Here is a 25225-nt window from a genome sequence, read left to right as displayed (position 1 = left end):
TGTACTGAGCACCGGATGTTAGCTCAGTGGGTTTGTCATATGACCAGTACAGGATGTACATGGGTGGAGGTGGAGTTTATTCTAACTGCTGATGAGTGCAGACATGTTTTCTCTGTACTGAAGTAAAAGACAGGAATAAAAGATGTAAATAGTTTTCTGTCTGCTTCTTTCCCCTCCCTGGGGACACCAAAGGGGAGAGAGGAGCAGTTGGTGTGTTTTCCTCACAGCCTGAGGAAAATCGCCGGAACGGACCTCGAGTATGTTTATTCCTGCCGGGAGTTGCCGGAGGGAGGTCTAAGGAATTCAGCCGGTGCCTGAACAGATAGGCACATACCTCTGAGACGGGCTAGAATTCCAACCTCATAATGAACAACGCATGACATATTACACTATCTCATGATGTATTTAACAGAAATAAAGCCAAAATGGAAAAGCCATGTGTGAAAAACTAAGTACACCTTATGATTCAATAGCTTGTAGAACCACCTTTAGCAGCAATAACTTGAAATACGGTAATTGTTTTATGTAGGACTTTATCAGTCTCTCACATCGTTGTGGAGGTATTTTGGCCCATTGTTCTTTACAACGTTGCTTCAGTTCTTTGAGGTTTGCTGGCATCTGTTTATGAACAGCTCTCTTAAGGTCCCACACAGCATTTCAATTGGGTTGAGGTCTGGACTTTGACTGGGCCATTGCAACACCTTGATTCTGTTTGTTTTCAGCCATTCTGCAGTAGATTTGCTGGTGTGCTTGGGATCCTTGTCCTATTGCATGACCCAATTTCAGCCAAGCTTTAGCTGTCGGGCCAATGGCCTCACATTTGACTCTAGAATACTTTGGTATACAGAGAAGTTCATGGTCGACTCAATGACTGCAAGGTTCCCAGGTCCTGTGGCTGCAAAACAAGCCCAAATTATCACCCTTCCACCACCATGCTTCACAACTGGTATGAGGTGCTTGTGCTGATATTCTGTGTTTGGTTTTTGCCAAACGTGGTGCTGTGCATTATGGCCAAACACCTTCACTTTGGTTTTCTCTGTCTAAAGGACATTGTTACAGAAGTCTTGTGGTTTGCTGATAGGCAACTTTGCAAACCTAACTCGCACTGCCATGTTCTTTTTAGAGAGAAGACCCTTTCTCCTGGCAAACCTTTCAAACAAACCATACTTGTTCATCCGCGACTGGACCTAACGGTCAGGGGTACCTTTACCTTTACACTTGCTGATGATCAATTAAGCAAGGGCATTTGATTAGCAGCACCTATCTGCTACTTAATTCCTATGGAAGCAGGAAGGGTGTACTTAGTTTTTCACACATGATTTCTCCAATTTGGCTTTATTTCTGTTAAATAAATCATGAGACAGTGTAATATGTTATGTGTTGTTGTTCATCTTAAATTCTATTTACCTAATTTGAGGACCTGCTAAGGAACAGGTGATTGTTACTATGTCTTCATATGTAAAAACACAAAATTCAAAGAGAGTGCACTATCGTTTTCCCATGACTGTAAGATCCTGTTAAAATTGGGTGTAGGATACAATTATTATGAGGGTGCAAAGGACCACGTTGCTCTATGCCAAGTGCTATAAGTCATGAAAGCCGACATTTCACTGAACAGCAGCAAGTTAACCTGAAGTGCAGACAACCCTTCAGTTATTAGCAGGATTTCATAACGTAAATTAGTTCTCCATCCTGCTTCTCCTTCTCTGTTACCAATAAGGCTGCAATGAAGAACAGTGTCTTGCTCATGTTCGTAAATAACATAACAATCCAGTTTCGTAGGGCAGCGTCTCAGATAACCATCAGAATACCTCACTTGAAGTGCAGCTTTTGGCTTATGTTTACTTCTAAGGTGTTTTACTTACTTTAGAATCCACTGAGAACAAAAGATCCATTGTGTGCCATGCTCTTTTGCATGTACCGTCTCTAAACTTATTGTGCATTACAGATGACACTGGGACCTAAACATGGTGAAAGGCTCTAAACATTGAAAGAGACAGAAAGCCTTATTTAATCTTTGTTTGAATCCTTCCTGCAGGAGATTTTGTGTAAACCTTATTACGACATGGTTAACCTGCACCATTAGGGAACCCAGTTTTGGTGAGGTCTGAAAAAACGTGTTCGCTGACTGATGTGTTCTGGCAGGAGCAAAGCGAAATCAATAATAATCTAATCAGTTTTTACCGCAGTTACAGCTAAGGAAAGCACAATGAAATACTTGCTGGTTTGCAGGTGACTTAATACTTCATGCCTGATTCTTCTTCTTTACAACACAGGCTAACTCCCCTTCATCATTAGAAGCATGAAAGGTTATTTTGCAGGTTTTGATATGCTTCCAATTATTTTAATAGACAATTATGTTAATGTGGGGGTGGGGTGGTATTCAACTAAGTTTTACTCAGAACAGACCTCCCATGTTCATTAATTTCAATGGGTCTACTGTGGGTAAAATTTAGTTGAATATCAACCAATGTATTCCAAGAAATTAGCATGCTTAGCTATGCACTTTTTTAAAAAGTAAGTTTAAAACCATAAAAAATTATCTTCAAGAAGAGCTGCTGGTTCTTTGTGGATTTAGTAAAACAGGTTTCAAAGTCCCTGGCTGAACTACGAAGCTCACTGGATGGCCTCTGGTTTTTCAGCATCTTACAGCCTAAGGCTGTAAAGGAAAGAAAGGGTGGATAGTGCACATTTAAGTCAGAATTCCTTGAAAGAAGGGCTGGATGGCCATCTGTCAGGGATGCTTTTGTTGTGATTCCTGCATTGTAGGGGGTTGGACTAGATCACCCTTCGGTGCCTTCCAACTCTACAATTCTATAAAATGCGACAAGTACGAAAATCCAACATTTATCACCATCTACTGCAGTGCCAACATCTACTTTTAAGAATTGAGTATGAAAGGGTACATTATCAGAACCCAGCAACTTAAATTATGTTCTCCAAAATATTAAAATGATGCTTTCATGTGACTTAACTGAAGCTAGATAATAAGGACTATAGAATTCTCAAAAGAGGTGAAATAGGTCCCTCAGCCACTCTTAAAAGCAGCACCACTAGGCTCTATTTGTCAGCTGCTACTCTTTCTCTCTCATTCTTTTCCAGATATGACCTTGGACTTGTGTATAAGCTTTTCAGGACAAACAAAAGCATATTAGCAGCAAACATTCACAAGGCAACGTGCTGAGCAAAGCAAGAGCAGCTTTCAGCTTTGCTTCAATCAGGCAATGAATGCAACATAAACTCCATCTGAGCATCTGCAGTCACACAATGCAAAACAAGACACCAAACAGCTGGGATAAACTAATTTCATTCAACCAAGAATCAATTTCAACCAGCCCCAAATATCAAATACACACATGAGTTTCCTGACAAAGGTACACCTGATCACATCACAAGTATACTATTTACAGTGGCTTCCAATTCCCTCCTCTCTACACTGACAAAATTATCTCCAAACAAATGCATGGCGCACCCTGAGGGGAGAATCAATGCAGCTGGCTTGTGATTAAATCACACTAGGCTGTTTGGCAGTTTTATTTTTGACTTCGTCAGAGTCCTTTACTCCCCAGGGTAAAACTGTCCAAGGAGGAGGACAGAATGCATGACATCACATCTATCATCTGTGCAGACAACCACTAGGAAATAGTCTCCCTAAACAACCCTTGGATATCATTTCTCCCCCCATGGTCCAAGGGGTCTCTCTCTTTAAAGTGGTTTTTTTTTTGCACTCTGGAGCACGGCTAATGCAAATTTCCAAATTCTGAGCAGCTTACAGCAGATGGTGAAATTGGCAAGTTGACACAGCCTTCCAGATGGCCACAGACATACGGCCCATCATTCCCGCTCCTGGTTACAAAGGGTGCAGACAGAGTGAGGAAACTGGGAACATGGCTGAACTGGTGGTTCTCAGTGTAACAGGGCTCCCATGGGTGGCGTGAATAGTTGGTGGGGATGTCCCTGCTCCTCCCAAACCTCTCCCAGTGGATACCTATACTGGGCCTGGCAGCAGGACCCTATTCACTACATAAGCTTAAAAGGTGAAGTGCATAAAATTATGTATTGTGTGTGACGAAAGTGGATAGGGAGGTGCGTTATTGTTCTCTCTCTCTCATAACCCTAGAACCCAATATCATCCAATGAAGCCGAAATGTGTGAGATTCAGGACAGACAGAAGAGAGAGAAAGAGTGCTTCTTCACACGCTGCAGTGTTAAACTGCAGAATTTGCTATTACAATTTGAAGTGATGACACCAACTAAACTGACTTCAAAAAAGGGAACTAGACAGATTCCTGAAAAATATGGTTGTCCATGGTAAACCACTGAGCCTCTTGGGCTTGCTGATCGGGAGGTTGGCGGTTTGAATCCCCACAACGGGGTGAGCTCCCATTGCTCTGTCCCAACTTCTGCCAACCTAGCAGTTCGAAAGCACCCTAGTGCAAGTAGATAAATAGGCACCACTGTGGCAGGAAGGTAAACTGTGTTTCCGTGCGCTCTGGCACTCGTCACGGTGTTCTGATGCACCAGAAGTGGTTTAGTTATGCTGGCCACATGACCCAGAAAGCTGTCTGTGGACAAACGCCGGCTCCCTTGGCCTGAAAGTGTGATGAGCGCAGCAACCCCATAATCACCTTTGGCTAGACTTAACCGTCCAGGGGTCCTTTACCTTTACCTTACTAGCCATAATGGCTATATATTACCTCGAGTACCAGACACAGTATGCCTCTAAATAGCGGTGCTGGGGAACATGAGTGGGAGAATGCTATTGCACTCCTCAGCAGCTTGTGGGCTTCTCCTATCCATCCGGTTGGCCACTGTGGGAACAGAATGAGGACTATTTGGGTCTTCTTATGCTCTCTTCCTCACTCCTTGTCTTGTTAGCGTGAGGAGTAAATGGAGCAATCAATGTTTAATTCCTTGGGGAAAATTTTGCATCCCTAAACCCCATAACCATCTTGTGGGTGTATACTGCCATATTTCTTTTCGGTGCTCCTAATCAGAGGCACCGAGGACAAAGGATTCACTTCTGTGGCTGCACCAGGTTGTGGCACTCCCTGCCTCAAGATATTTGTGTGGTTTCTTCCTTGATGTCGTTCTGGCATCACTTTAAGACACCTATTCCGGAACAAGTTAAATTTGTCTATTAACTATTCATTTTATCTGCTTTTTAGTAATTAAACAAAAAATTCCCAAATTCTTTTTAGTAATTAAACAAAAAATTTACTATCATCATCATCTTGCTTTTAAATGCCCTGGCTTGGATTGTTAGCTGTCTAAAGCACATTTCAAAAGCCGAAAGGTAGGATAATTTTTTTCCTTCATTAAACAAATGAACAAATAAGGCTCTGTTCTGTCTTAATCAACAAACTGTGATTTTGACTGAGGAAGGCTAATTACAAAAGGATTTGAGAATCCCTGCTCTAAACAGCCTGACCTAATCTTGATATAACATTTATACAGAAGAAGCCAACCAGTTCTGTTGGAATAACTTCTAAAGACTGCATACCAATGGAAATATAAGACTACGTAGAAGCTGAAATGTGTGCCCCAATTAATGTTGTGTTGCATATTGAAGAAAGCCAAGGTCTCAAATATGAGGAGCGTGGGATGCCTCCCTTTTCCAGATTTCCAGTGCACATTTCACTCCTCAGAGCATGACAGACTTCTGAAAGGTACATTTAACTTCAGACTTCCACAGAGATTAAAATATCACATTAGAGCTGCCAGAATACACCTTACTCTTTATGAGGTCATTAAAACTATAATAAAACACCGATTACCACAAATTAAGTTTTTTATAAAAATTGACTTCTGCCTCTCAGTTTTTAATTTCACTTTAAGTGATTGTTCACTAGACAGATGATGAATATAATAGACCCAGCCTTCTGATCTATTTTGAAGACAGCTTACACAGTGGCCTGGCAGGAGAAACCACCTCAAGTGTAGCTGATTAATGTATATACTTTAGAAAACAACTAATCTTCCACTAAGAAGTTTCGGCTCCTTCAGGCAAGCTCTCTGTCAGTGCCTCATTATAAGATACAACTTTTTCTTTTCTCAAGGTTGCATATGGCTAGTCAGACTCTGCAACAAAATTAATCTCTTCAGAATATATCTGGGGGGAAACCACTTGCTAAATATTCTGCATTCTGCTTGCAATATTTAGATTCCCCCCCCCCCCAGAATTCAGGCTACTTTGGGCAAACTGCTGGATGGCAGATATGAGATGAGACAGTATGAGAGAACATCATGAGGTAGTGAAGGTGGTTATCTTTCTCCCCCCAGAAAAACAGAATGGAAGCAGGAAGTCAAAAGACTCATCCCCAGTTCCATTTTTGACTACTTTTCAAGGCTCACATCTGTACCTGAACTGCAGGACCAATTTTTTTTTTTAAATGATTTGCCTAGAGGATAGGGTGGGAAATGGGGTGATCTGGGGGGCTGGAGTGAGAGTGAGCTAGTGAGACAAGGGACACACATGCACTCACAAGCTGGATCCAGTAAAATGGATAGTCTTGAAATTCTCCCCCCCCCCCAAGGTTTCTCACCACCACATCATTGGTCACCTGGTCAACAGCTATGTTATGCAATTCACTGGTGATTTAGTCATAATCCTACGTAAAAATAATGAACATCCTAAAGGATCCATGTCTTGGATTAATGTTTTTGTCTTGCTGACAAGCACCAAATTTATGGTTTTTACAGTGCAGTCCGTCAGTGTACTCTTTTAATTTGATTGTGTCTGGTGGGACCCCATGTAAAATAAAGCACATTCAGGAAAGCCATGGAATTGCAGTGTTGGAAGGGATCCAATGGTCATCTAGTCCAACCCCCTGCAATGCAGGAATCACAGCTAAAGAATCCCTGATAGATCCAACCTCTGTTTAAAAACCTTCACTGAAGGACACTCCACCACCTCCTGAGATAGTCTGTTAGAAATTTCTTTCTGGTGTTTAGTCAGAATCTCCCTTGTCATTTGCCTCCATTGGTTTGGGTCCTGCCCTCTGGAATGCAAGGAAGACCTAGAATCATAGAATTGTAGAGTTGGAAGGGACCACAAGGGTCATCCAGGGATCGCGCCTAAAGCCAAAATTGCATAGAGACAAAACACATCGGAGTCAATGATAGATGGGATTGTCAAAGTCCTTTTTCCAGGAAATCTGCCCCTTTCTGCTCTCTTTTTGATTATATATTTTTTTTTGCCAAGTATATAAAGCTGAAAGCACACAAGTTAAATGTGCATAAGTTGTAAGCACACTGTACATCTATATCTACACACACACACAAACAAACAAGAGGATAGGAGCAGCAAGATGGTAAGCAAGAGAGTGGGGAAGGAAAAACCAAAATGGTGACAGGAGCATATAAAGAAAAATGAAGAAAAGAAAAACGAATAGCTAAAAGTAACAATAAAGAATGGGAAAAACCATAGAAAAAAATGAAAAAACGGGAGGAACAGGAATCAAAGACAGACGTGTGCTTGCTTTCTTGAAGGCAGGACAGACTGAGATGACATCGTGCATCCTGGGAGTCACCTGCTTCCCAAGACATTGTGCCTGCCTCTGGCCACTTGGTGGGCCCTAAAGCCCAGTCCAACAGCCTCACACACACTGCACAAGATAAATGAGAGCTCCCTAATTTTTTTTAAAGAGAAAGACAGAAAAAGAGGAAGGAAGGAAGGTCCCTAAAACTCACTGTGGAGAAAAACTACAGAGAGCCTTTGCTGAGATACTGCTAATGTAGTGGCCAGATTAAGAAAACTGAATGGAAAGGTGACTGCTTATCATAGCATGCAAAGATGAATCAAAAGTTATTTTGCAGATTCCAAATGTTCGACTAGATTGTGGCCATGAACAAGAATTTGGAAAGCGGCTGTGAGCATGTGCAAAGTGCTTTTGCCTCACTACTTGCTGTTGCTCATTGGAGGAAGGGCTCTGAAGTCAGAGACAATGATTTCCACTTAAGCTTGAGTCCCAGAACCTCTCAATTAATTAAGCAATGCCTATAGGAAAGGCTGTGTTATGTGAATAAGGAGGGGAGCAACAATGCATTAAATCATTGCACCGGAAATGCAAACAAAGTGTTTGCATTTTTGGAGCAATCAATACCCCCTGTACCTTGTACAAATTGTCACACATTTACTACTTTTCTCTCCTTGATACTTTCTGAATAACCGCCTACAGAAAATATGGGTGCAGGAGTCAGAATGTTTGGGAGTTAATCACATCTAACTGAAGAAGAACAGATGGCGTTTGCCAACAGCTGTATCTTGCTCCAATCAAATTCCAGTGTGTTCTGTTGTTATGAGTGCTGCTTCACACATTACAAAGTTCTTAGCACAGGCACAACATAGCATGGAAACCGGAAAGAACTGAAGAAATCAGATGAAGAGAGGCAAAGCAAGTTAAGTTCACCGTAGCCTGGAGGCCCAGTTTGAAATGTCATTGCAGATCACCAATTAAATTTGGCGTATCAAGTCTACTCCCCCTTGGATAATACCCCTATACATCATGATTCCCTCATATGATTTGGCATGACCATTATTTATTAGTCAGAACATCTAGGACTAAAATATTGTGCAGCCTGAAGCTCAGGAATGAGATGGGCGATCTGAAGATAGGGCAGAGTATACATTTCCCTCACTTAATTTTATTGTGTTACTGTTCTTTGCTTTAAGAAGACAAAGCTTCCTGGAAGAGCAACTGATTCATTCTGAAAAGAGATGACTAAAACACAGATGACAGAACTAGATGAGATGTTTTCTGGACATCCATACAATTCATAATCCTAAGAAACCTCCAGGAATCTATTTCAAACATTGTCATCTATACCTTAGCTACTGCCAGTTCTTGCACTTATGGGATCATAACTGTCAAATTACAGGGATACACATGCATCAGCTTAATTGAGAAGTTTCAGCCATGGACAGCTGACAGCAGAGAAATGTTGAGAATACTGTAGAAAGATTTCCACTGCAAGTTACTGAATTTCTACTCTCAAGTCAACCTCTTAACAGAGACAACACCTAATCTTTACATCATGGTCTGCAGATCAGGAACATACCACTAGCTTGCATTATCTCCTGGTCTCCATGATTTGCTGCAGCCATGATTTCTGAATCAGATTTTTTAAAATAAAAAAAGGCTTAGTGAAAACCAGGACTGCTTTAAAACCATGATGTTAAACCGTGGTTTAAGGTGGATTTGCAAACCAGAATTTGGGGCAATCCTGGTTTTCAGAAACCATAGTTAAATCATACTGACAGATTTTAGTATGCTATACTTAAAAGCAGACCACAGAAGAGAGGGGGAATTTGTGCATAAGCCAGCATTGACTAATGTGAATTAATCTAGATTTCAGAAGTCTCTGTTAATGTCATACAGACATATGATTAAAAATGTTGAGGCTGGAGTGAAGCATTCTACTGCTGTCTTTTGCAATTATTCTGATGTCAAATTCAGCACAGCAAGTTCCCTTGAAGACATGTCTGGGAACTTCTTGACTGTGGTGTTCATCATAAGAAACTGATCTAATGTTCTGAATTACTATGAAGATGTGGGAAAGGCAAAGGAAGACCCTCCCCCCCACCCAAAAAAAACCCCACTACTAACAAATCCTTCTGTATTTCGTGCTTTCTTTCCCCTTTCCAATTTTTTGGGGTTCTCACAAACAGACCTGTGATGGATGGTTACAGTGGCGTAGCGTGGGGGGTGCAGGGGGGGCCGGGCGCACCGGGCGCAACATCTGGGGGTTAGGGGGCGCAAATCCATGGGTTAGGGGTCGCAAATTACTTGCCTTGCCCCGGGTGCTGACAACCCACGCTACGCCACTGGATGGTTATATACCTAGACCAGATGGTGCAGAAAAATATCCTGTCAAGGCAGCCTGCTAAGCACACCATGGGGTGCTTCAGATTTTCCAATATATGAATAGTCATCAAAATATCTTATGGTATACAAACTAATTCAGAATTACAAGGAGTACACATTAGAGGGGACCAGGGGTCCTTTATTTGTTTATATTAAAAATAGTAACCACATAGGTTCTGAGCTTGTTTGTCCCCAGATGCTTGTCAAAGAAGGATAATGAATGTTTCTGTCTTGGCTACAAGATGACATTTAACTAGTAGGCTAGTGATGCAGAGTTGCTGGGAATGCAAACATATTGAAGGGTTTTTTGGATGGGAAACTAGAGCTTCGTCCAGTGATTGAATGATTAACTTAACAGGCACATATAAGAAGAGTATACTATGGTAACTATGTACCCTTGTGATGGAAATAATAAACAGTTACCAGATATTAAACACTGGGATTAAATGCAACAGCTAATTCAGAAATAGAAGCTTTGCCAACAATGGCACTGAGGATAGAACTACATGTTCAGCAGAGACTTGAATTGCCAAACCCTGCTCTCTACTGAATATGTAGCTCTACACAGAAACTACAACTGCTGATAAAAAATTCAGGCATTAAGATTGGGCATAGATACTTTAGAGGAGGTGAGGTCAGGTATGGGGGACTCCTTGGTCCTGAATGGGGTAACTGTGTCCCTAAAAGACCAGGTGCATAGCCTGGGAGTCATTCCGGACTCACAGCTGTCAATGGAGACACAGGTCAGTTTTGTGTCCAGGGTAGCTGTTCACCAGCTCCATTTGGTACACCAGCTGAGACCCTGCCTGCCTGTACATTGTTTCACCAGGGTGGCACCTGCTCCAGTTGAAGGTGACTTGAAAACTACAACTAATCCAGAATGCGGCAGCTAGACTGATGACTGGGAGTGGCCACCAAGACCATATAATGCCAGTCCCAAAAGAACTATGTTGGCTCCCAGTACGTTTCCAAGCACAATTCAGAGTGTTGGTGCTGACCTTTAAAGCCCTAAATGGCTTTGGCATTGTATACCTGAAGAAGCACCTCCATCCTCATCGTCCAACCCAGACACTGGGATACAGCTCTGAGGGCTTTCTGATAGTTACAGGAAATCAGGCAGAGGGCCTTTTTGGTAGTCACGCCTGACCTGCAGAACGCCCTCCCATCAGATGTCAAGGAGATTTGTGATTTTTAAAAAACATCTGAAGGCAGCCCTGTTCAGGGAAGTGTTTAGTGTTTGATGTTGGATTGGGTTTTTACTATTTTTTGTTGGGAGCAGCCCAGAGTGGCGGGAGCAACACAGTCAGATGTGTGGCATATAAAAAGTTGTTGTTGTTGTTTTTATTATACAAAGTATACTAATTTAATAAATAGTAAGTTGGCTGCAAGAGTATTTTGGCACAGAACCCTCAGGCTGCACACTGAATTTAAATTCCACATTGCAAATTAAAGTGTTTGCAATATGGTTAATATTATTTAATATACACAATTAACATATTTAATTGAATATGTAGAATTAAATACATTGAGTCCCTGACAGAATAAAAAAGCTGGGAATATACAAATAATAGTAATACTAATATTTTTGAAGGCTTCTAGTCAGACTAGTGGAGCCTCTTGTGAAGCCATTAAATAAACATAGCCTGTGAAGAAGTGTGTACGATGCTGGACTACCCTCCCCTAGAAATCCTCCAAACAGCCCTGGTGTGGAGTTATCTTGGGTTAGTCTGCAGTTGACTCCCCACCCCTCACCTCAAAAGTGAATAAACTGGGGTCGGAGGGAGTTGGGGGGGGGGGGACAACCGGCTGTTTTTTAAAGTGGAGCAATGACCTGTATTAAGAATAATCCAGGCAATGCCCCACACTGGAAGAGTTTCTAATTGAGAATATTGAATGGGGAAACGTGCTAAATAAGGAGCAAACCAGAAAGGGCAATGCGAAGTCCAGGGATAAAACCTGAGTGCATTTTCAGACTGTTCAGTCGGAAGCGCACCAGAGGTTGTCTGAGCAATACAGGAGAGTGGCTGTGGGGTTAGGAGATAGGGGATAGGGATTTAACATGATCTCACCAGGCCTTGCTTCTCTTTCCACTTCATCATATTTCCCCCCCTCATGAGGGGAATTGGGATATGAGGCTGTCTGAAATAAGACTCATAACTGGTTAAACAAACAAACAGATGATAAAGAGTGCCTCTGAGGATGTGTTGAGGTCTTCCTCTCTAAGTCTTTTGTCAAGGATCCCAGGAAGATACAAGACTTTATGGCCTCACTTTGCTATTATCTGGGTCAAGAGGGTTAAAGCGCCAAGGAGAGCCCAATAGGTAGCGAGGGACAAGGGAGACGAGCTCCACACTCCTCGTGCCACCCCAGCCAGAGGTACGATGGTGACCCCAAAGAGGAGGAACCAGTGGTACTGGAGGCGGTTTTGCAACCTGCCTGCCTCCTCCTCCTCAGTTCCTCCTCCGCCTGCTCCAGAGCACACCTCCCCCTCCTGCTCCAGAGCCAAGCTAATCCCAGGCTCACTGCCCTTTCGCTCCTGCTCTAGCAGCCCTCCTCATTCCAACTCCAAGGCACACAAGCCCAAAGGTGGACCAGCTAGCCAGCCCTCGTTTCCCTAAGTGCACCCCAATCTCTGCTGGGAAGGAAGCGTTGGTTGTGTATAGCAGCCCAGGCAAAGCCTGGCCTGGAGATATGGAGCAGGTGGCACTTGACCAGATTCCCAGCTACTTCCTTACCTCCCCCCACAGCTCAAATCAGGGGACTTTGATGGATTGGGGGAGGAGAGAAAAGGCTTCACGTCTACATTACCCTCTGCTCTTGGCCCCAGCCAAAAGCCCACTAGCTGACTGCCTACCTCATCCCCTGAAACACCGGCTTTCCTAATGAGGCAGGAAATCCGTGGAACTTAGCAAGGGCTCCCATGTGTTGGATCACCCTGATTTAGAGAAAGACTTGCTCCTGTTTAGTGGCAGCTTTAGGACTGAAGAAGCTTCATGGCTTAGGTTATAAGTGGGTAATTCCAGAAACTGCTGGCCCGCTCATTGTTCTCTGTAATCTTGGCTGAGAAGTGTTTTTAAGGCCTGTGTTTTTAAGGCCTATTTGCGTGGCACAGAATCTTGAGTTAAACAATTTGAGCCAAGAGTGTGTTGCTCTGGAAAGATCTCTGGGAAATTAAAAACTCGCTCCTAGGGACTTTAGATTCCAGGCACATATTTAACTACTGAAGGAACATTTTAAAAATGGAGAACTTGTGACAGATCTGATACAAGACAAAAACATTTTAGCACCACAAAAGAGTTCAGGATGTGGTTATCCAAGGTTTATTCTACCAATGGAGATAAATTGTCCCACATTCTTAAAAATAATTAAAGCTGAGTTGTCCCTGGCAGAGCAATTCCAAAGCAAAGATTGCTGAAGAGGCATTAAACCTGAAAGCCACAACCCTACATCATGTGATAAAAAATATGAAGCAAGGGAAGCTGCAATAATATTCTTTTTGAGATCTGCTCTACTACTTGTGCCTGAAACCTAGATCTGCATATAAAAGATCCTTCCAGTGGGATTGATGGGCTCATGGCTCAAAAACCAAGCAGAAATTCAACCAGTTACGAGGCTACAGACTTGGCGATCCATCATATATCTCACCTACTCCATTGTTTTTCCGATAAATATGATTTGGCAGGCAGCTAAGGAACAGTTATGGTGTTTCCAGAAGAAGGATTTCCCCCAGTGCCAGGTATAGCAGTCACAGGATATACAGGGACTATGCCAATTTCCATTCCAAGGGTCCAAACATTACTAGAGAGACCAACACGAATGTCAGGCTGAATTAATGAGATGCGCAAATTCTGTTTTCCTAATGTGTAGTTTTCTTGTGATACTCTTTCTCTATTTGGGGTTGGCTTAAAACAGCCATAGGGAAAACAGTCAGCATGACAAGGCCTTAGGCTAAAGGGTAGGAAACAATGCCATCATCCCAAAGGGTAAAACTGGAAACCTACACCCCACCCCTGAATAGCTTTCCTGCACATGTGCAGTTTACACACACCACATTGCACTGATTACAACCATGAGATGTAAGAGCCAAAACAATAAAGCCTAACAATTTATGGAGATATTTCAGACAAGCCTCCCTCAGAGCCTTCACTTTCTGTCAGGTCTCCCTCCCCTACTGCAAAATTTGTAGGTGAGATCTCATCAGGCTGAAGGCACTAGGTGAGTCTCCCTGGGGAGAGCATTCCACAAACAGGGAGCCACCATAGAAAAGCCCCGTTCCCATGTAGGAGGTCCATTAAGAAAAGCCTCAGATGATGGTAACAGGGTCCAGGTAGGTTCATATAGAGAGTGGCAGTCCTTTAATGATTGCAGTCCTGAACCGTTTAAGGTTTTATAGGTCAACAGAATGTGCAAAACAGGCTGTAAACAGCAGCACTATCAATGCTGTAGGCGGGGGTGAGATTCTACACCTCCTTGGGGATGCTTGTTCCATTGTGGAGGAATATTTTACCCTGCTCAGTGATGGCTCCAACAAGCATTTTTCTTGTCTTTGTGGACTCCCAACAAGCTTGACTCTCACTACTTCACCAAAATACAACTGTCATCTTTTTTAAAGGTTGTCATTCTGATCACCTCAGCTCACCACTTGACATGTGCAGGCTCCTATCCTCACTTTCACCAGTTCTCTAAGCAGTTGAATTAGCTGATGAGACGCAGTGCTCTTTCATGCAGTACACTGAGATTGCCTCCTAATATGGAAGAGGAACAGGAGGCTTGGCAGCAGCTGGTGACTAAGGTCAACGCTCCCATTATTCATTCCCTGCTTCATTGTATTAAATTAAATAAACGTCTGGACAAAGATGAAATCAACATAAACGCATAGAGGCAGCTCAGAACTGGCATACAGGAGATCCCATTTCATTTGCAGGATTCATATCTTCCATTGTCACACTGCAGACATCAAGCATTTCCATGCAAAAGATCTAAGACTGTGTTGTACTTTCAAGCTTGGGAGCAGATAGTATGACTCTACACCATTAGGCAGGACTTGTTATAGCGACCAATAATGCTTTACCCTACTTTAAGTGCATCAGGATTTGGCTTCCAACAAGAGCATTAGGTTTAAATAAGTTAGTTTAGTACCTTATGAGCCAAAATGCCTTCTTTTTCAAGTCAACTGTTTTAAGCAATTTTATTTTATTTTAAGCAATGTTTTAAGGTATTGATCCATGATGCCACCTGCTCACCAAAGATAAAATGCTACCTAATGCTAAGCATCTCTATACACCTCAAACTGGTATTTTCAATCATATCCTTCCATGCAAGGCCACTGCACTCATGTAGGACTTACTTGGGAGCTATGTGTGTGCTATTAGCCAGCTATGTTACAAGAAAACTGAAAGCATTAAAAGATTAAATCCATCCTTTGCACCCAAGATTCCCACCATAATGCTCTTTATTAGGAAGTTAAGACTTAACAAGTGGCTTAACAGATGGATAAAGCTTTTCGTTTAGATAATCCGCAGGCATATTGCCCAGTTCGAGACTACAGAATTATGTCAAAAAGGGAACAAAGTAAATGGCTTTGTGGCAGTCCGAGAGTCTTGTCTACAACACCATTTCTCAATTCCATCATGGTGCTGCCTTCAAATCTTCACCACATTATGTCATTCAGAGGAACAAACTATTCCGATTCATTTCCCCCACCCCAATCTAGAAATTCCCCCCTAAAATGGTCCTATTCTTAACAACCAAAGGCAGCCACAATCGGCAGGTCTGCTCACCAAATCCAGTGGTCCATTCTTTTAAAAGATCCATTTAAAGTTAGACCAAAACACAGAGGAGCTTACAGGTCTCCTTGTGTCCCTTTGAGTGAAGATTGGATCTTCCTCACCTCCTCCTTCCTTTTATCTTACTTAATAGAAACAAGCAGTACTGACAGAGAGGAACTGAGCTGCATCAGATTAGGTGCAATAAGGGTTTGGACACCCACATTTGCAGGTAAGTTAACCTAGAACCTTGGGTATCGTGATCCCATCATGTCCAAGCCACACTGGTTATAAAGGCACCTTTCACACTGATGCCAATCAGACCCATCTGCATTCAATCCTACCTCTGCAAACTGCACAAAGGGAGAGATTGCAAGAGAATGTGATCCATACAGAGAGGGGGCACAGGGTGTGAAAAGACCCCATTATAAGGGCCCATCAGCCACATGAAAGTGGACTGGAGGACAGGTCAACTAGTTAAGAATAAAACAAGTTGGCTTGATTTTTCTGTCACCTTCTTAATTCATTCAGCCTGGATTGATTGATTGATTGATTGATTGATTTCAGATGAATAACAAACACCTGCCCTTCTCAGTTCTCTTTCCAATGCTGGGAGGAATTCTCTTCTTTCGTCATCACAGCTTTTGCCAGGGAAATAGGGAGAAATTAAAAATAAAGCTTGGAATGCAAAGGTACTCCCCAACCCACCGGCCAGACTGAATGTCTAGTTTTTGCCACAAGAGTCCTATCTATGCAGTTTGGGAAAAATACAAATGCGAGAGATTAGGCATTCTCATCTGAAATAAGTAACGCTGCACTGCTCAGCCTTGCTATGCATACCGTAAGAGATCCATTCTGTGTGGTGGCTGTGTTCGTGTTCTGTTCTCCGTGCGCCTGTGTACTCCCGTAGATTGTCAGATTGTGCTCGCTGGTCTGGCCTGCATAGTCCTGAGTGTGGGGTACGCCATACTCTGTGGGGATCCCATTCTGTGGGGGAGGTGGGAATGGGATTGTTGTGAATGGCTGGACCATCGTGTCAGGAGTGGCTGTCGGCTCCTGGTTACCCTGCGAGTGAAAAAGAAAACAGCATTTAATACGCCATCCCCCCAAAAGAGCTCTTTCAACGAACAGTCTTTCAAGGGTCCAGATAAGTTCTCTTTCATTCCTCAACAACAAGAACATATACTCCCCAAAGAAGCAAGCAATCTTGTCTCCTGGAAACCATCTGCACACATTTTCTTTAGCATGTTTAATGTGTAACAATAAGTGATAAGATCAAGTTGTCAAGCTCAAGAGACCCCCCACAATCCTATTAACTGCAGAGAAGCATTCTATCAAACTGAAATACTGGGTTCTTACTCATGGCACCAGAACAAAGCTTGTTCTTGTTGCTGTGTTTGTTTGTTTTAAAAGAGGAAAATAAAACTGCAGAATATTAGAGCAGATTTGTACCCCGACATCTCATTAAACTTTAGAATGGGAATCAGTTGATACATTCTTTGTTTACTAGTACAGACCATCCCTCCTTCACTGTAGGTCAAGGTAGATTGTTTCGAGGTGACTTAAGGAGCACCTCCACCTATTTGCTGCATAAAGTGCCCTGCCATCTGAGTCAACTCACTACTACTCATTAAGGCATCCTTGTCAGCAAGGGCAGTTGTAATGACTGCTTACCCCTAACCCTGCAAACAGTTTGGTTGGGGAACCAGAGAGTGCTGTGTGATCTTCTGTTTAGTAGAAATAAAACAAAATTTCACCATCTATATTAATTTGTTTAAAATATGGTAATTATTTTTAGTTTTAGTTTTGCTAGTGTAAGCTGGCAATGGAATTTCAGAATGACACCCAAAGATAAAAACTTTAAAATAATAATAATAACATTAGTTAAGTTGACTTCATTATTTCACAACAAAAATCTGCACAGCAGCAGTCAAACAAAACAAAAACATTTTGTTTTTATGACTGAAGTGTTTTTGCTGTCCTAACAAATCAAAACCTTAACATTTGACCGAACCTTTTAAAACTGCGTGAGCCTCAGTAGAACCTTCTATCTGTCAAGCCTCATAAGGCTGAACCCCTCTTGACCTTTAGAAAGCGTTTTTTAAAATCCTCAAGTTAGGTAGGTATTTGAACTGATGTGGTAGTGCTTGGTTTTAGCAGATTTTTACATGTTTTTATAAAATGTACTGGTCTTACTAGATTACTGCTTAACTGTAATGATTCTGTGCACGCATGTTTAATTTTTACCTTTTTACGTTTTGCATTTTGGCATATTTTATCTTTTTAAATAATTCTGGGGTTCTTCAGAAACACTAGGAAATAAGAAGCTGCCTTAAATTGAGACTCTGGGCCCATCTAACTCAGTAATGTTTACAGCAGGGGAGCTGAACCTGTGGCCTTTGGGTAGAGATGTTCTTGGGCTCCAAGTCCCATCATCCCACCCAGTATAGCTAGTGGTCAGGAATGATGGAAGCTGAAGTCCAGAAACACCTAGAGGGTCATGGGTAGCCCACACCTCACACCTGGGAGAGCGATTGCAGGTCAAAACAGGAGTTTTCCCCTCCTCCTTGGAGATACATAACTGCTACTGAACCTTTTGCATGGATCACTTGTGCTTTATTGTCAAGCTATATAACCTTTGGACTAGGCAGCAGAACACATTTTAGAAATAAAGGCTTTGAAGATGCCAAATGGAAATCAAACACATAATCACAGTGCCAGTTTACTGTAATGGCACTCCTTGCCTGCTTTTCCAAGAGAGGAAGGTATGAACAGCAGCGTTGAGAACACTTTCCCCTAATCATAAGCATCACTACTTTCAAACAATGCATTAATTATATTCATCCCAATTTGTGGTAACCCACAGAGATTGCCATGCCAGTGCACTGGGCTTCTAGTAGCACTTTCCCACAAATGCTGCTTCAGATGTATTAGATGTTTGACAGCTATTAAACAGATACGCTAAAGGCCACCCAGAGAACATCAGCCGAGTTCTAGCACTTTAGAATGATGATGAAGCTTTCTCAAGCACATGATTTCCATCACCCAACATGCACTCTTGAACAAAAAGAGGTTTTCTTAGAGTCCGCATACTGAAATCAGGAGAATGCACAAGGTATTCTTCAGAATTTAATGCTAAGTTGTGAGGAGACAACTCTAAAAGGCTCCCGCCCTAGCACAAGTCATTTACAATGACTCTGCTGCACAGAGAACATAAAAAGGATGTTAAGGTTTAAATTCAGATTAGACAGTTAGTTAAAATCCTTCTACCTCAGATCTGAACCACATAGAAAGACAAAAAATCTCTTGAACAGAGACTTTTAAATTGGATCAGTTTACCCAAAAATACGACTGGGGTCAACATTTGCCAAAGGAGAACAAAACTCCTTGCAGAAAATCAAGGACATATCTTGCCTTTGCCAACATCAGAGGCAGGCCTCATCTCTCCAATTCATGGACCATAGCAAAAATCCACTGGCCCTGATAGCTACATAATGGTCAGGAAATAGAAAAGCCTCCAACTGCAGTCCTGTACCCACTTACTTAGGAGCCAGACCACTGAATTCAGTGGAACTTTTGAGTAGAAATGTGTAGGATTGCACCGTCAGCCACCTATGGAACTAAGGAAAAGCAAACCAGCTTAGGCATTATTATTCCTTTCACTCATGATTAGCAAGAAGTAGCTTGGCCCTGCAAACCTGCAGTAGCTGTCTAATAATAATAATAATAATAATAATAATAATAATAATAATAATTGTACCACACCCTCCCCGGCCAGAGAGGACCATAGAAAATGCCACAAATGAAAGATACAAGCAAACATGTCGACTCCCATGCTGGTAAAATTGGCTGAAACCAACACGGAATAGGATATACAATACTGTAGTTTGCTGATTTGTCATGGATTCTTTAGCTGTGATTCCTACATTGCAGGGTTGGACTAGATGGCCAACTCTACAATTCTATATAATAATAACAGTAATACCATATGATGATGATTTTTTAAATTATCATCATATGGTATAGCCCTTCTGGAACTGTGTCACCAAGCAACATGGCAGAGGACTTTCAGTCTGAATAGTTCTCCACAATAAAAGGAAAAAAGAGGGGGACTACAGCTATTCTAATGAACATGCTAGTTTTCCAGAAGCAAGGGGTCCAGGGGGAACCATGCCAAAAAGGCTGCATCATAAGATCCCCACCCCCTCCCGCAACACACATTAGCCCTTAGTTATACTGCACTCTGCTTAACTCAGATATTTTTCACATTCCTCCCTCTGGCAACCTAGAGAGATTAGGTTGTACTGTATTTGCAGAACTGCTTTATAAGTTACTTTTCCCCAACAAAAAGATCAATTTCAGGGTTGGAAAACAAACATGTAGTTTGTACCATGTGAAAGACAACAAGATTGTTTTCTATTTTGCAGGAAAAAGAGACGAGGAAACCGCCTTCACTGCATACCTGCAATGCCCTTCATATATTAGAAAATACATATCCGTACACCTACTATGAAAAATACAGCAGGCTGTATAAAGCATCCTCGGTGTAGATGCAAATAAAATGCCTACTCACAGATCTGAAGCAGCGCAGCTTGTTGCAACACTGAGAAACATAACCCAGAGACAGGGAAAATGTGCTTTAGCATAGCACGGAGGATCACTGTTGGTTTTCTCCAAAGGGAACCACTGTACAAAATAGTATTGCAGAAGAACACATGCAGAAGCAGGAGAGGGCTTGAAACGAACTAAGGAAACGTTCTCTGTGCATTATCAAATTGCCTGCAACTCTCATTTTAGGCAAAATGAAACTATGTTAAATTCAGAATACATCTAGCTAACGCCAGGTCATTCAGATACTGGCTGAATTCCAAATTTGTTCTGACACTAGCATATCTGGCCAGTGTCCCCTGGGAGTCATGTGATCATGCATGCCTGTAGCAGGGAGAAGGAGAAGGGCATTCAATGATAGCAGCGCACAGAAGGCATACAGATAGCCTACACAATGACGACCTGTTTTATTTACTGAATCCCTACAGGACAAAAACACCATGTTTTCTACCTTCACATAAAGTGCTGCTTCTGCATTTCTAAGCCACCAATATAATTAATTGTTTTCCAGCTGCCAGTCTCAGTGGTATCTTCTAGCTTATATATGAAACAGGTTTCCCTCCCCCAACATCCTTTTGTTCACACTGCAGGAGTGGGAAACCTGTGGTTTTCTAGCTGATGCTGAACTGCCACTCCCACCAGCCTCAGCCAGCATGGTCAATGGTTAGGAATGATGGGAAATGATGTCTAGCAATATCTGAAGTGGGAGGCACAGGTTTCTCACAACTGTTCTACAATTTGAACTAAAAAATGAATAACTAAATGTTGAGACATAGCTAGTGGATCGATTAGATTTATATACTTTCTATCACACATCAAATGCATACATACAGTGTAATGGTGCTCTCAATATTCCATTCAAAGTAATAAAATAAGGAACAAATAAACCTTTCAATTTTCAACGGAGTATACATTCCATAGCACTTTCACCTTGCTTAAAATTATGAGGAAAAACCTGACCTACATTGGCTCCCAGTACATTTCTGAGCACAATTCAAAGTGTTGGTGTTGACCTTTAAAGCCCTAAATGTCCTCGGCTCAATATACCTGAAGGAGCGTCTCCACCCCCAACTTTCAGCCCGGACACTGAGCTACAGCTTCAAGGGCCTTCTGGTGGTTCTCTCACTGTGAGAAGTGAGGTTATAGGGAACCATGCAGAGGGCCTTCTTGGTAGTGGCACCCTCCCATCAGATGCCAAGGAAATAAACAACTATCTGAATTTTAGAAGACACCTGAAGGCAGCCCTGTTTAGGGAATTGTTTAATGTTCGAAGTTTTATTCTGTTTTTAGTCCTCTGTTGGGAGCCGTCCAGAGTGGCTGGGGAAACCCAGCCAGATGGGCGGGGTATAAATAATAAAATTATTATTACTATTAATGTGATCTTACTCTAAGTAAAAAATGTAAAGGAAATAGTTTATTTATTGTTTTGATTGTTCTAACCAGTCTGCAACTACACTTAGGTCTCATCTACACTTCCAGCTGTCCTGTACCTAGAAAGTACGGGACCAAGCAGTTTTGCGATGCCTAAAATTTTCCATTTCCCCCACCCCTTTCCCCAGGAAAACCTGCTCTTTAGCACTGAACTGGAACAAACATCAGTCCCAGAAAACCAAATTGATGTTTGCTCCGATTCAGTGGTAAATATCAGATTTTCCCAGAGGAAAGCAGTGGAACAAGCACAAGTCTGGACAAGCCCTTACACTCTATTTCTTTCTTACACAGTATTTCTTTCTACAGCCAATTTCTGCTAAAAACCTGATTTTTTTTCCTACACCAAAGTAGCACTGAGAATGTATGGGGGACCTCACTCCCAACAAATCAAGGTTTGCAGCTACAGTCGAAGTTAATGCACAAAATGTAACATGACGTTGTTAAGAAGAGGTGCAACAACAGTGGTGGTGCTATGTTTTTATTCTTTTGGAGAGAAGGAAATTTGACTAGCGATTACTAGGTAAGCCAGATGTGCACATGGAAAGTTAGGATGCATTCTTAAGATGGGCTATTTCTCTCTTTCAGTTCTTCAGTTCGTACTATCCTTCCCCAACAACTTATCTCTACTATGGACAATCTTGTTTGACTTGTCTTCATTCTGCCTACACATCAGCAGAGTGCCGGCTAACTCCTGTGCTACTAAAGCAGAACTATTACTAAAACTATTCCATCATTTGAATTAGGATTTTAGTTTTGCCTTGTATTATCCAATCTTCTCAAGTGGGAGGGGGGCGGAACCATGTGCCATATATACTAGGATTTTGTCTTTAAAGGAAAATCCTGAACTCCTCAAACCATGGTAGAAGCACTTTGCAGTATAATTCCAGTAGTAAACTAACAATAAAGCAACAGTGCAAGTCTTCACAAAGTTTTGATGCTGCCTATAATGATGTAAGTGGAATCTTGGCAGTTGGGCATCACTCAAGTCAATGTTTAATCCAATCAGTTATTATTCTTCCCTTACCTTTGACTTCTGTAAGTGAAGGTATATATGTAAGTGAAGTGTAAGTGAAGGTATCTATGAATATTTGAAATATTGCAGTTATAGTATCAGCAGTACAGACTGGAAAGAAGGAGAAGCTGTCCAAATAAATGCATCCGAGTCATCTCTGCTTCAGCTACACCAGGTTGCCCCTACCCCTTGAAATACTGGCGACACATATACAGGTTTGCATCAGGTTTCTGCTCAGAAATCAAATTTGGTGATCACAAAATCAACCTCTCTTAAAAGGAATAAATGTGGGGGAAATGCAGAAATGTACTCTTATTTGCTCTGTGCACAGTTGATAAGGTTGCAGTTTGTTCTGTTTTTCTGATTGGAATTTTGTGTTCAATCTGTCGCCTGACAAACAAAAGTTGCAATCAACTCTGTCCCACCTCAAGAAATGCATGACCTAATTCAATGGCCACGAGGCTCTAGCAGTCAGTTACTGCACATGTGTGGTCTTATCACCACCTTTCACATGTCAGGATGGAAAATGGCAATTCAATAACCTTCTCTTCTCATCAGTATCTCCAGCGCTCACGTATGCTTAAAGGTAGCTCCTTTAAACTAATTCATTGGCCATGAGTCATACTTTAAAAATGAGTCTTACTTTAAAATGTTTGGAAAGTGCTATGTTTTTAAGGGGGGGGGGAGTTGTGCTGTTCTGCAGTTGCTGTAATTCACCAACAGTCATTGGAATAGAAGGCGAATCAGAGCAAATACAAATAAATAAAGCTGTGGGTTTGAAACAAACTGGTCTATAAATACGGAAGTGTCTTCAGCATCTAAGGTACATGAGCTACTTTTGGAATAGCCTGGGCTTGAGAAGCTGCCCTGCCCTTGATGGAGGCCATCTCCCTGAACCAACCTTTTGTTTCCAGAGTGCTCAGTTTTCCCCTACCTGCATCATACACAAGGTTTGTCTACCAACTCATAATCATCACCATGAAGCACAACCAACTGTTGTATATTTGTTTCTGTTCATTTTGCTAAAAAAAACCTCCAGGGAATTAAAAGTCTAAACATATGGGTAAAATTCAAGAGAAATTTTGTTTTGTGGGGTGAAACGCAGTTTTTCTCAGTGAGGTTTCTCAGCACAAAAGAGGTACCTGTTGTCATGGAAGTTCGTAACTATCATTTTTTGTTCTGTGCCATGGCTGATTTTTGCCTGCCAACCACCTTCATACTGATCCTGCCAGAACTAGCAGTAACAAGTATGGAGATTGAGGCACTTTACTTATTAAATTTATAGCCTGCCCTCCCTCCCAAAGAAGCCCAGGGTGGCACTTAATGTACAACTTTCACACGTCTGGCATGCTAGCATGTCTACATGCCAGTCACCAAAGCACTACTAATCACTTCAAATAATAGGTAGCTGGAAGCACTCTTCACTGTAATCCAGCAATACTAACCAGATACAGTAAGAACAAAGAGGAATCTTTTGCCATTATCCCCAACATTTATACAGAAAGATTCCATGAACTTATGTACTTATTGAAGTACACTGACCCTCCATACAATAGGGCTCCCTGGAACCACGGCCAAACTTTGAAAAGTTTTTCTGGTATTTGCCAATGCAAAACATCTACCGCTTGGTTGAAGTCACTATTACTCATTTAGCTTCAACAGTGTGCAATAAACTGTACCGAACACAGAAGCAGCAGGGTCCCTGTCCCCAAATGTTTACAGTTTTAATTAAACAGAGGAGAAGGAAGAGTTTGTTCCAGGATGAATGTGTGTCAGTACTACAGCCTGTTCTAGGGGGTTATAACCTATCCAGATAATAGGTCAGGGTCAACCACAACTCGATTCTACAACTTAACTGGACAAACCCTTACTTCATACAAATTACTTTTAGGAATCTGGCATTTCCATAGTTCTTGTGTGTTACTAATCTTCAAGCACTGAACAAAAAACAAAGTCCCAACAGAAATCATAGCCACAAAGCAAGACTGGGAAAACAAAAGATGATAACATGAGGAATTGTGTACAGAAATAGGCAAGTTGTGGTTCTTTACAAAAAGAGCCTGGGTGTGTAGGGCTAGTGTGTTGGACTAGTGTGTTGAAACCAGGATTCAAATCCTCACTCTGCCATGGTCATGTCCTTGGGCCAGTCATCATCTCTCAGCCTAAACTTTCTTACAGGGTTGTTGTGAAGATAAAATGGAGAGGGGATGAACCTTGAGCACCTTGAGCTCCTTGAAGGAAAGATAAGGAATAAATGCAATAATCCATCAACTAATGAATCCAAAAATCAATCAGTGATCACAGAGCTTCTTAGTCAACATCTGGTATGGACCAGCATCTCCAAAACATGATTAGATATACAAATGCTATGACAGATTTAAAAGAATTAATGGGAAAGATAATTCCTGATAGAGGATCAATAGATTATTTAGAACTCGGTCATTAAGACACTACTGGAAGTCTCATATGATTCTTTTAACCTAGGCTCTGTGTTATCTTTTCATGTGAGGAACAAAGAGCCCCTTAGTACTCACTGCATCTGT

At 41.8% G+C, this 25225-nt stretch overlaps 1 protein-coding gene and 1 long non-coding RNA gene across 23 annotated transcripts in view; one reads left to right on the top strand and one right to left on the bottom strand.

The window, feature by feature from the left end:
* Positions 1-25225, top strand: part of LOC309379365 — a 271748-nt gene that overhangs the window by 40930 nt on the left and 205593 nt on the right. The gene's annotated exons all lie outside the window — the stretch shown is intronic.
* The window catches only part of RBFOX2 (RNA binding fox-1 homolog 2), a 174028-nt gene that overhangs the window by 52169 nt on the left and 96634 nt on the right, over positions 1-25225 (bottom strand). For all 22 annotated transcript variants that reach the window (XR_014172420.1, XR_014172421.1, XR_014172422.1 and 19 more), the window contains one exon: positions 16472-16696. Coding sequence is in view for 19 of the 22 variants with exons in the window: in XM_081928358.1 (XP_081784484.1) it covers positions 16472-16696 (225 nt within the window). In the remaining 3 variants the exon portion in view is untranslated. The remainder of the gene's footprint in view (positions 1-16471; positions 16697-25225) is intronic.

This window comes from Podarcis melisellensis (genome assembly GCF_964234715.1).
Source record: "Podarcis melisellensis genome assembly, chromosome: 10".
Taxonomy (NCBI): domain Eukaryota; kingdom Metazoa; phylum Chordata; class Lepidosauria; order Squamata; family Lacertidae; genus Podarcis; species Podarcis melisellensis.
Note: the sequence above shows the minus strand (reverse complement) of the source record. Positions and strands in the feature narration are given on the sequence as shown.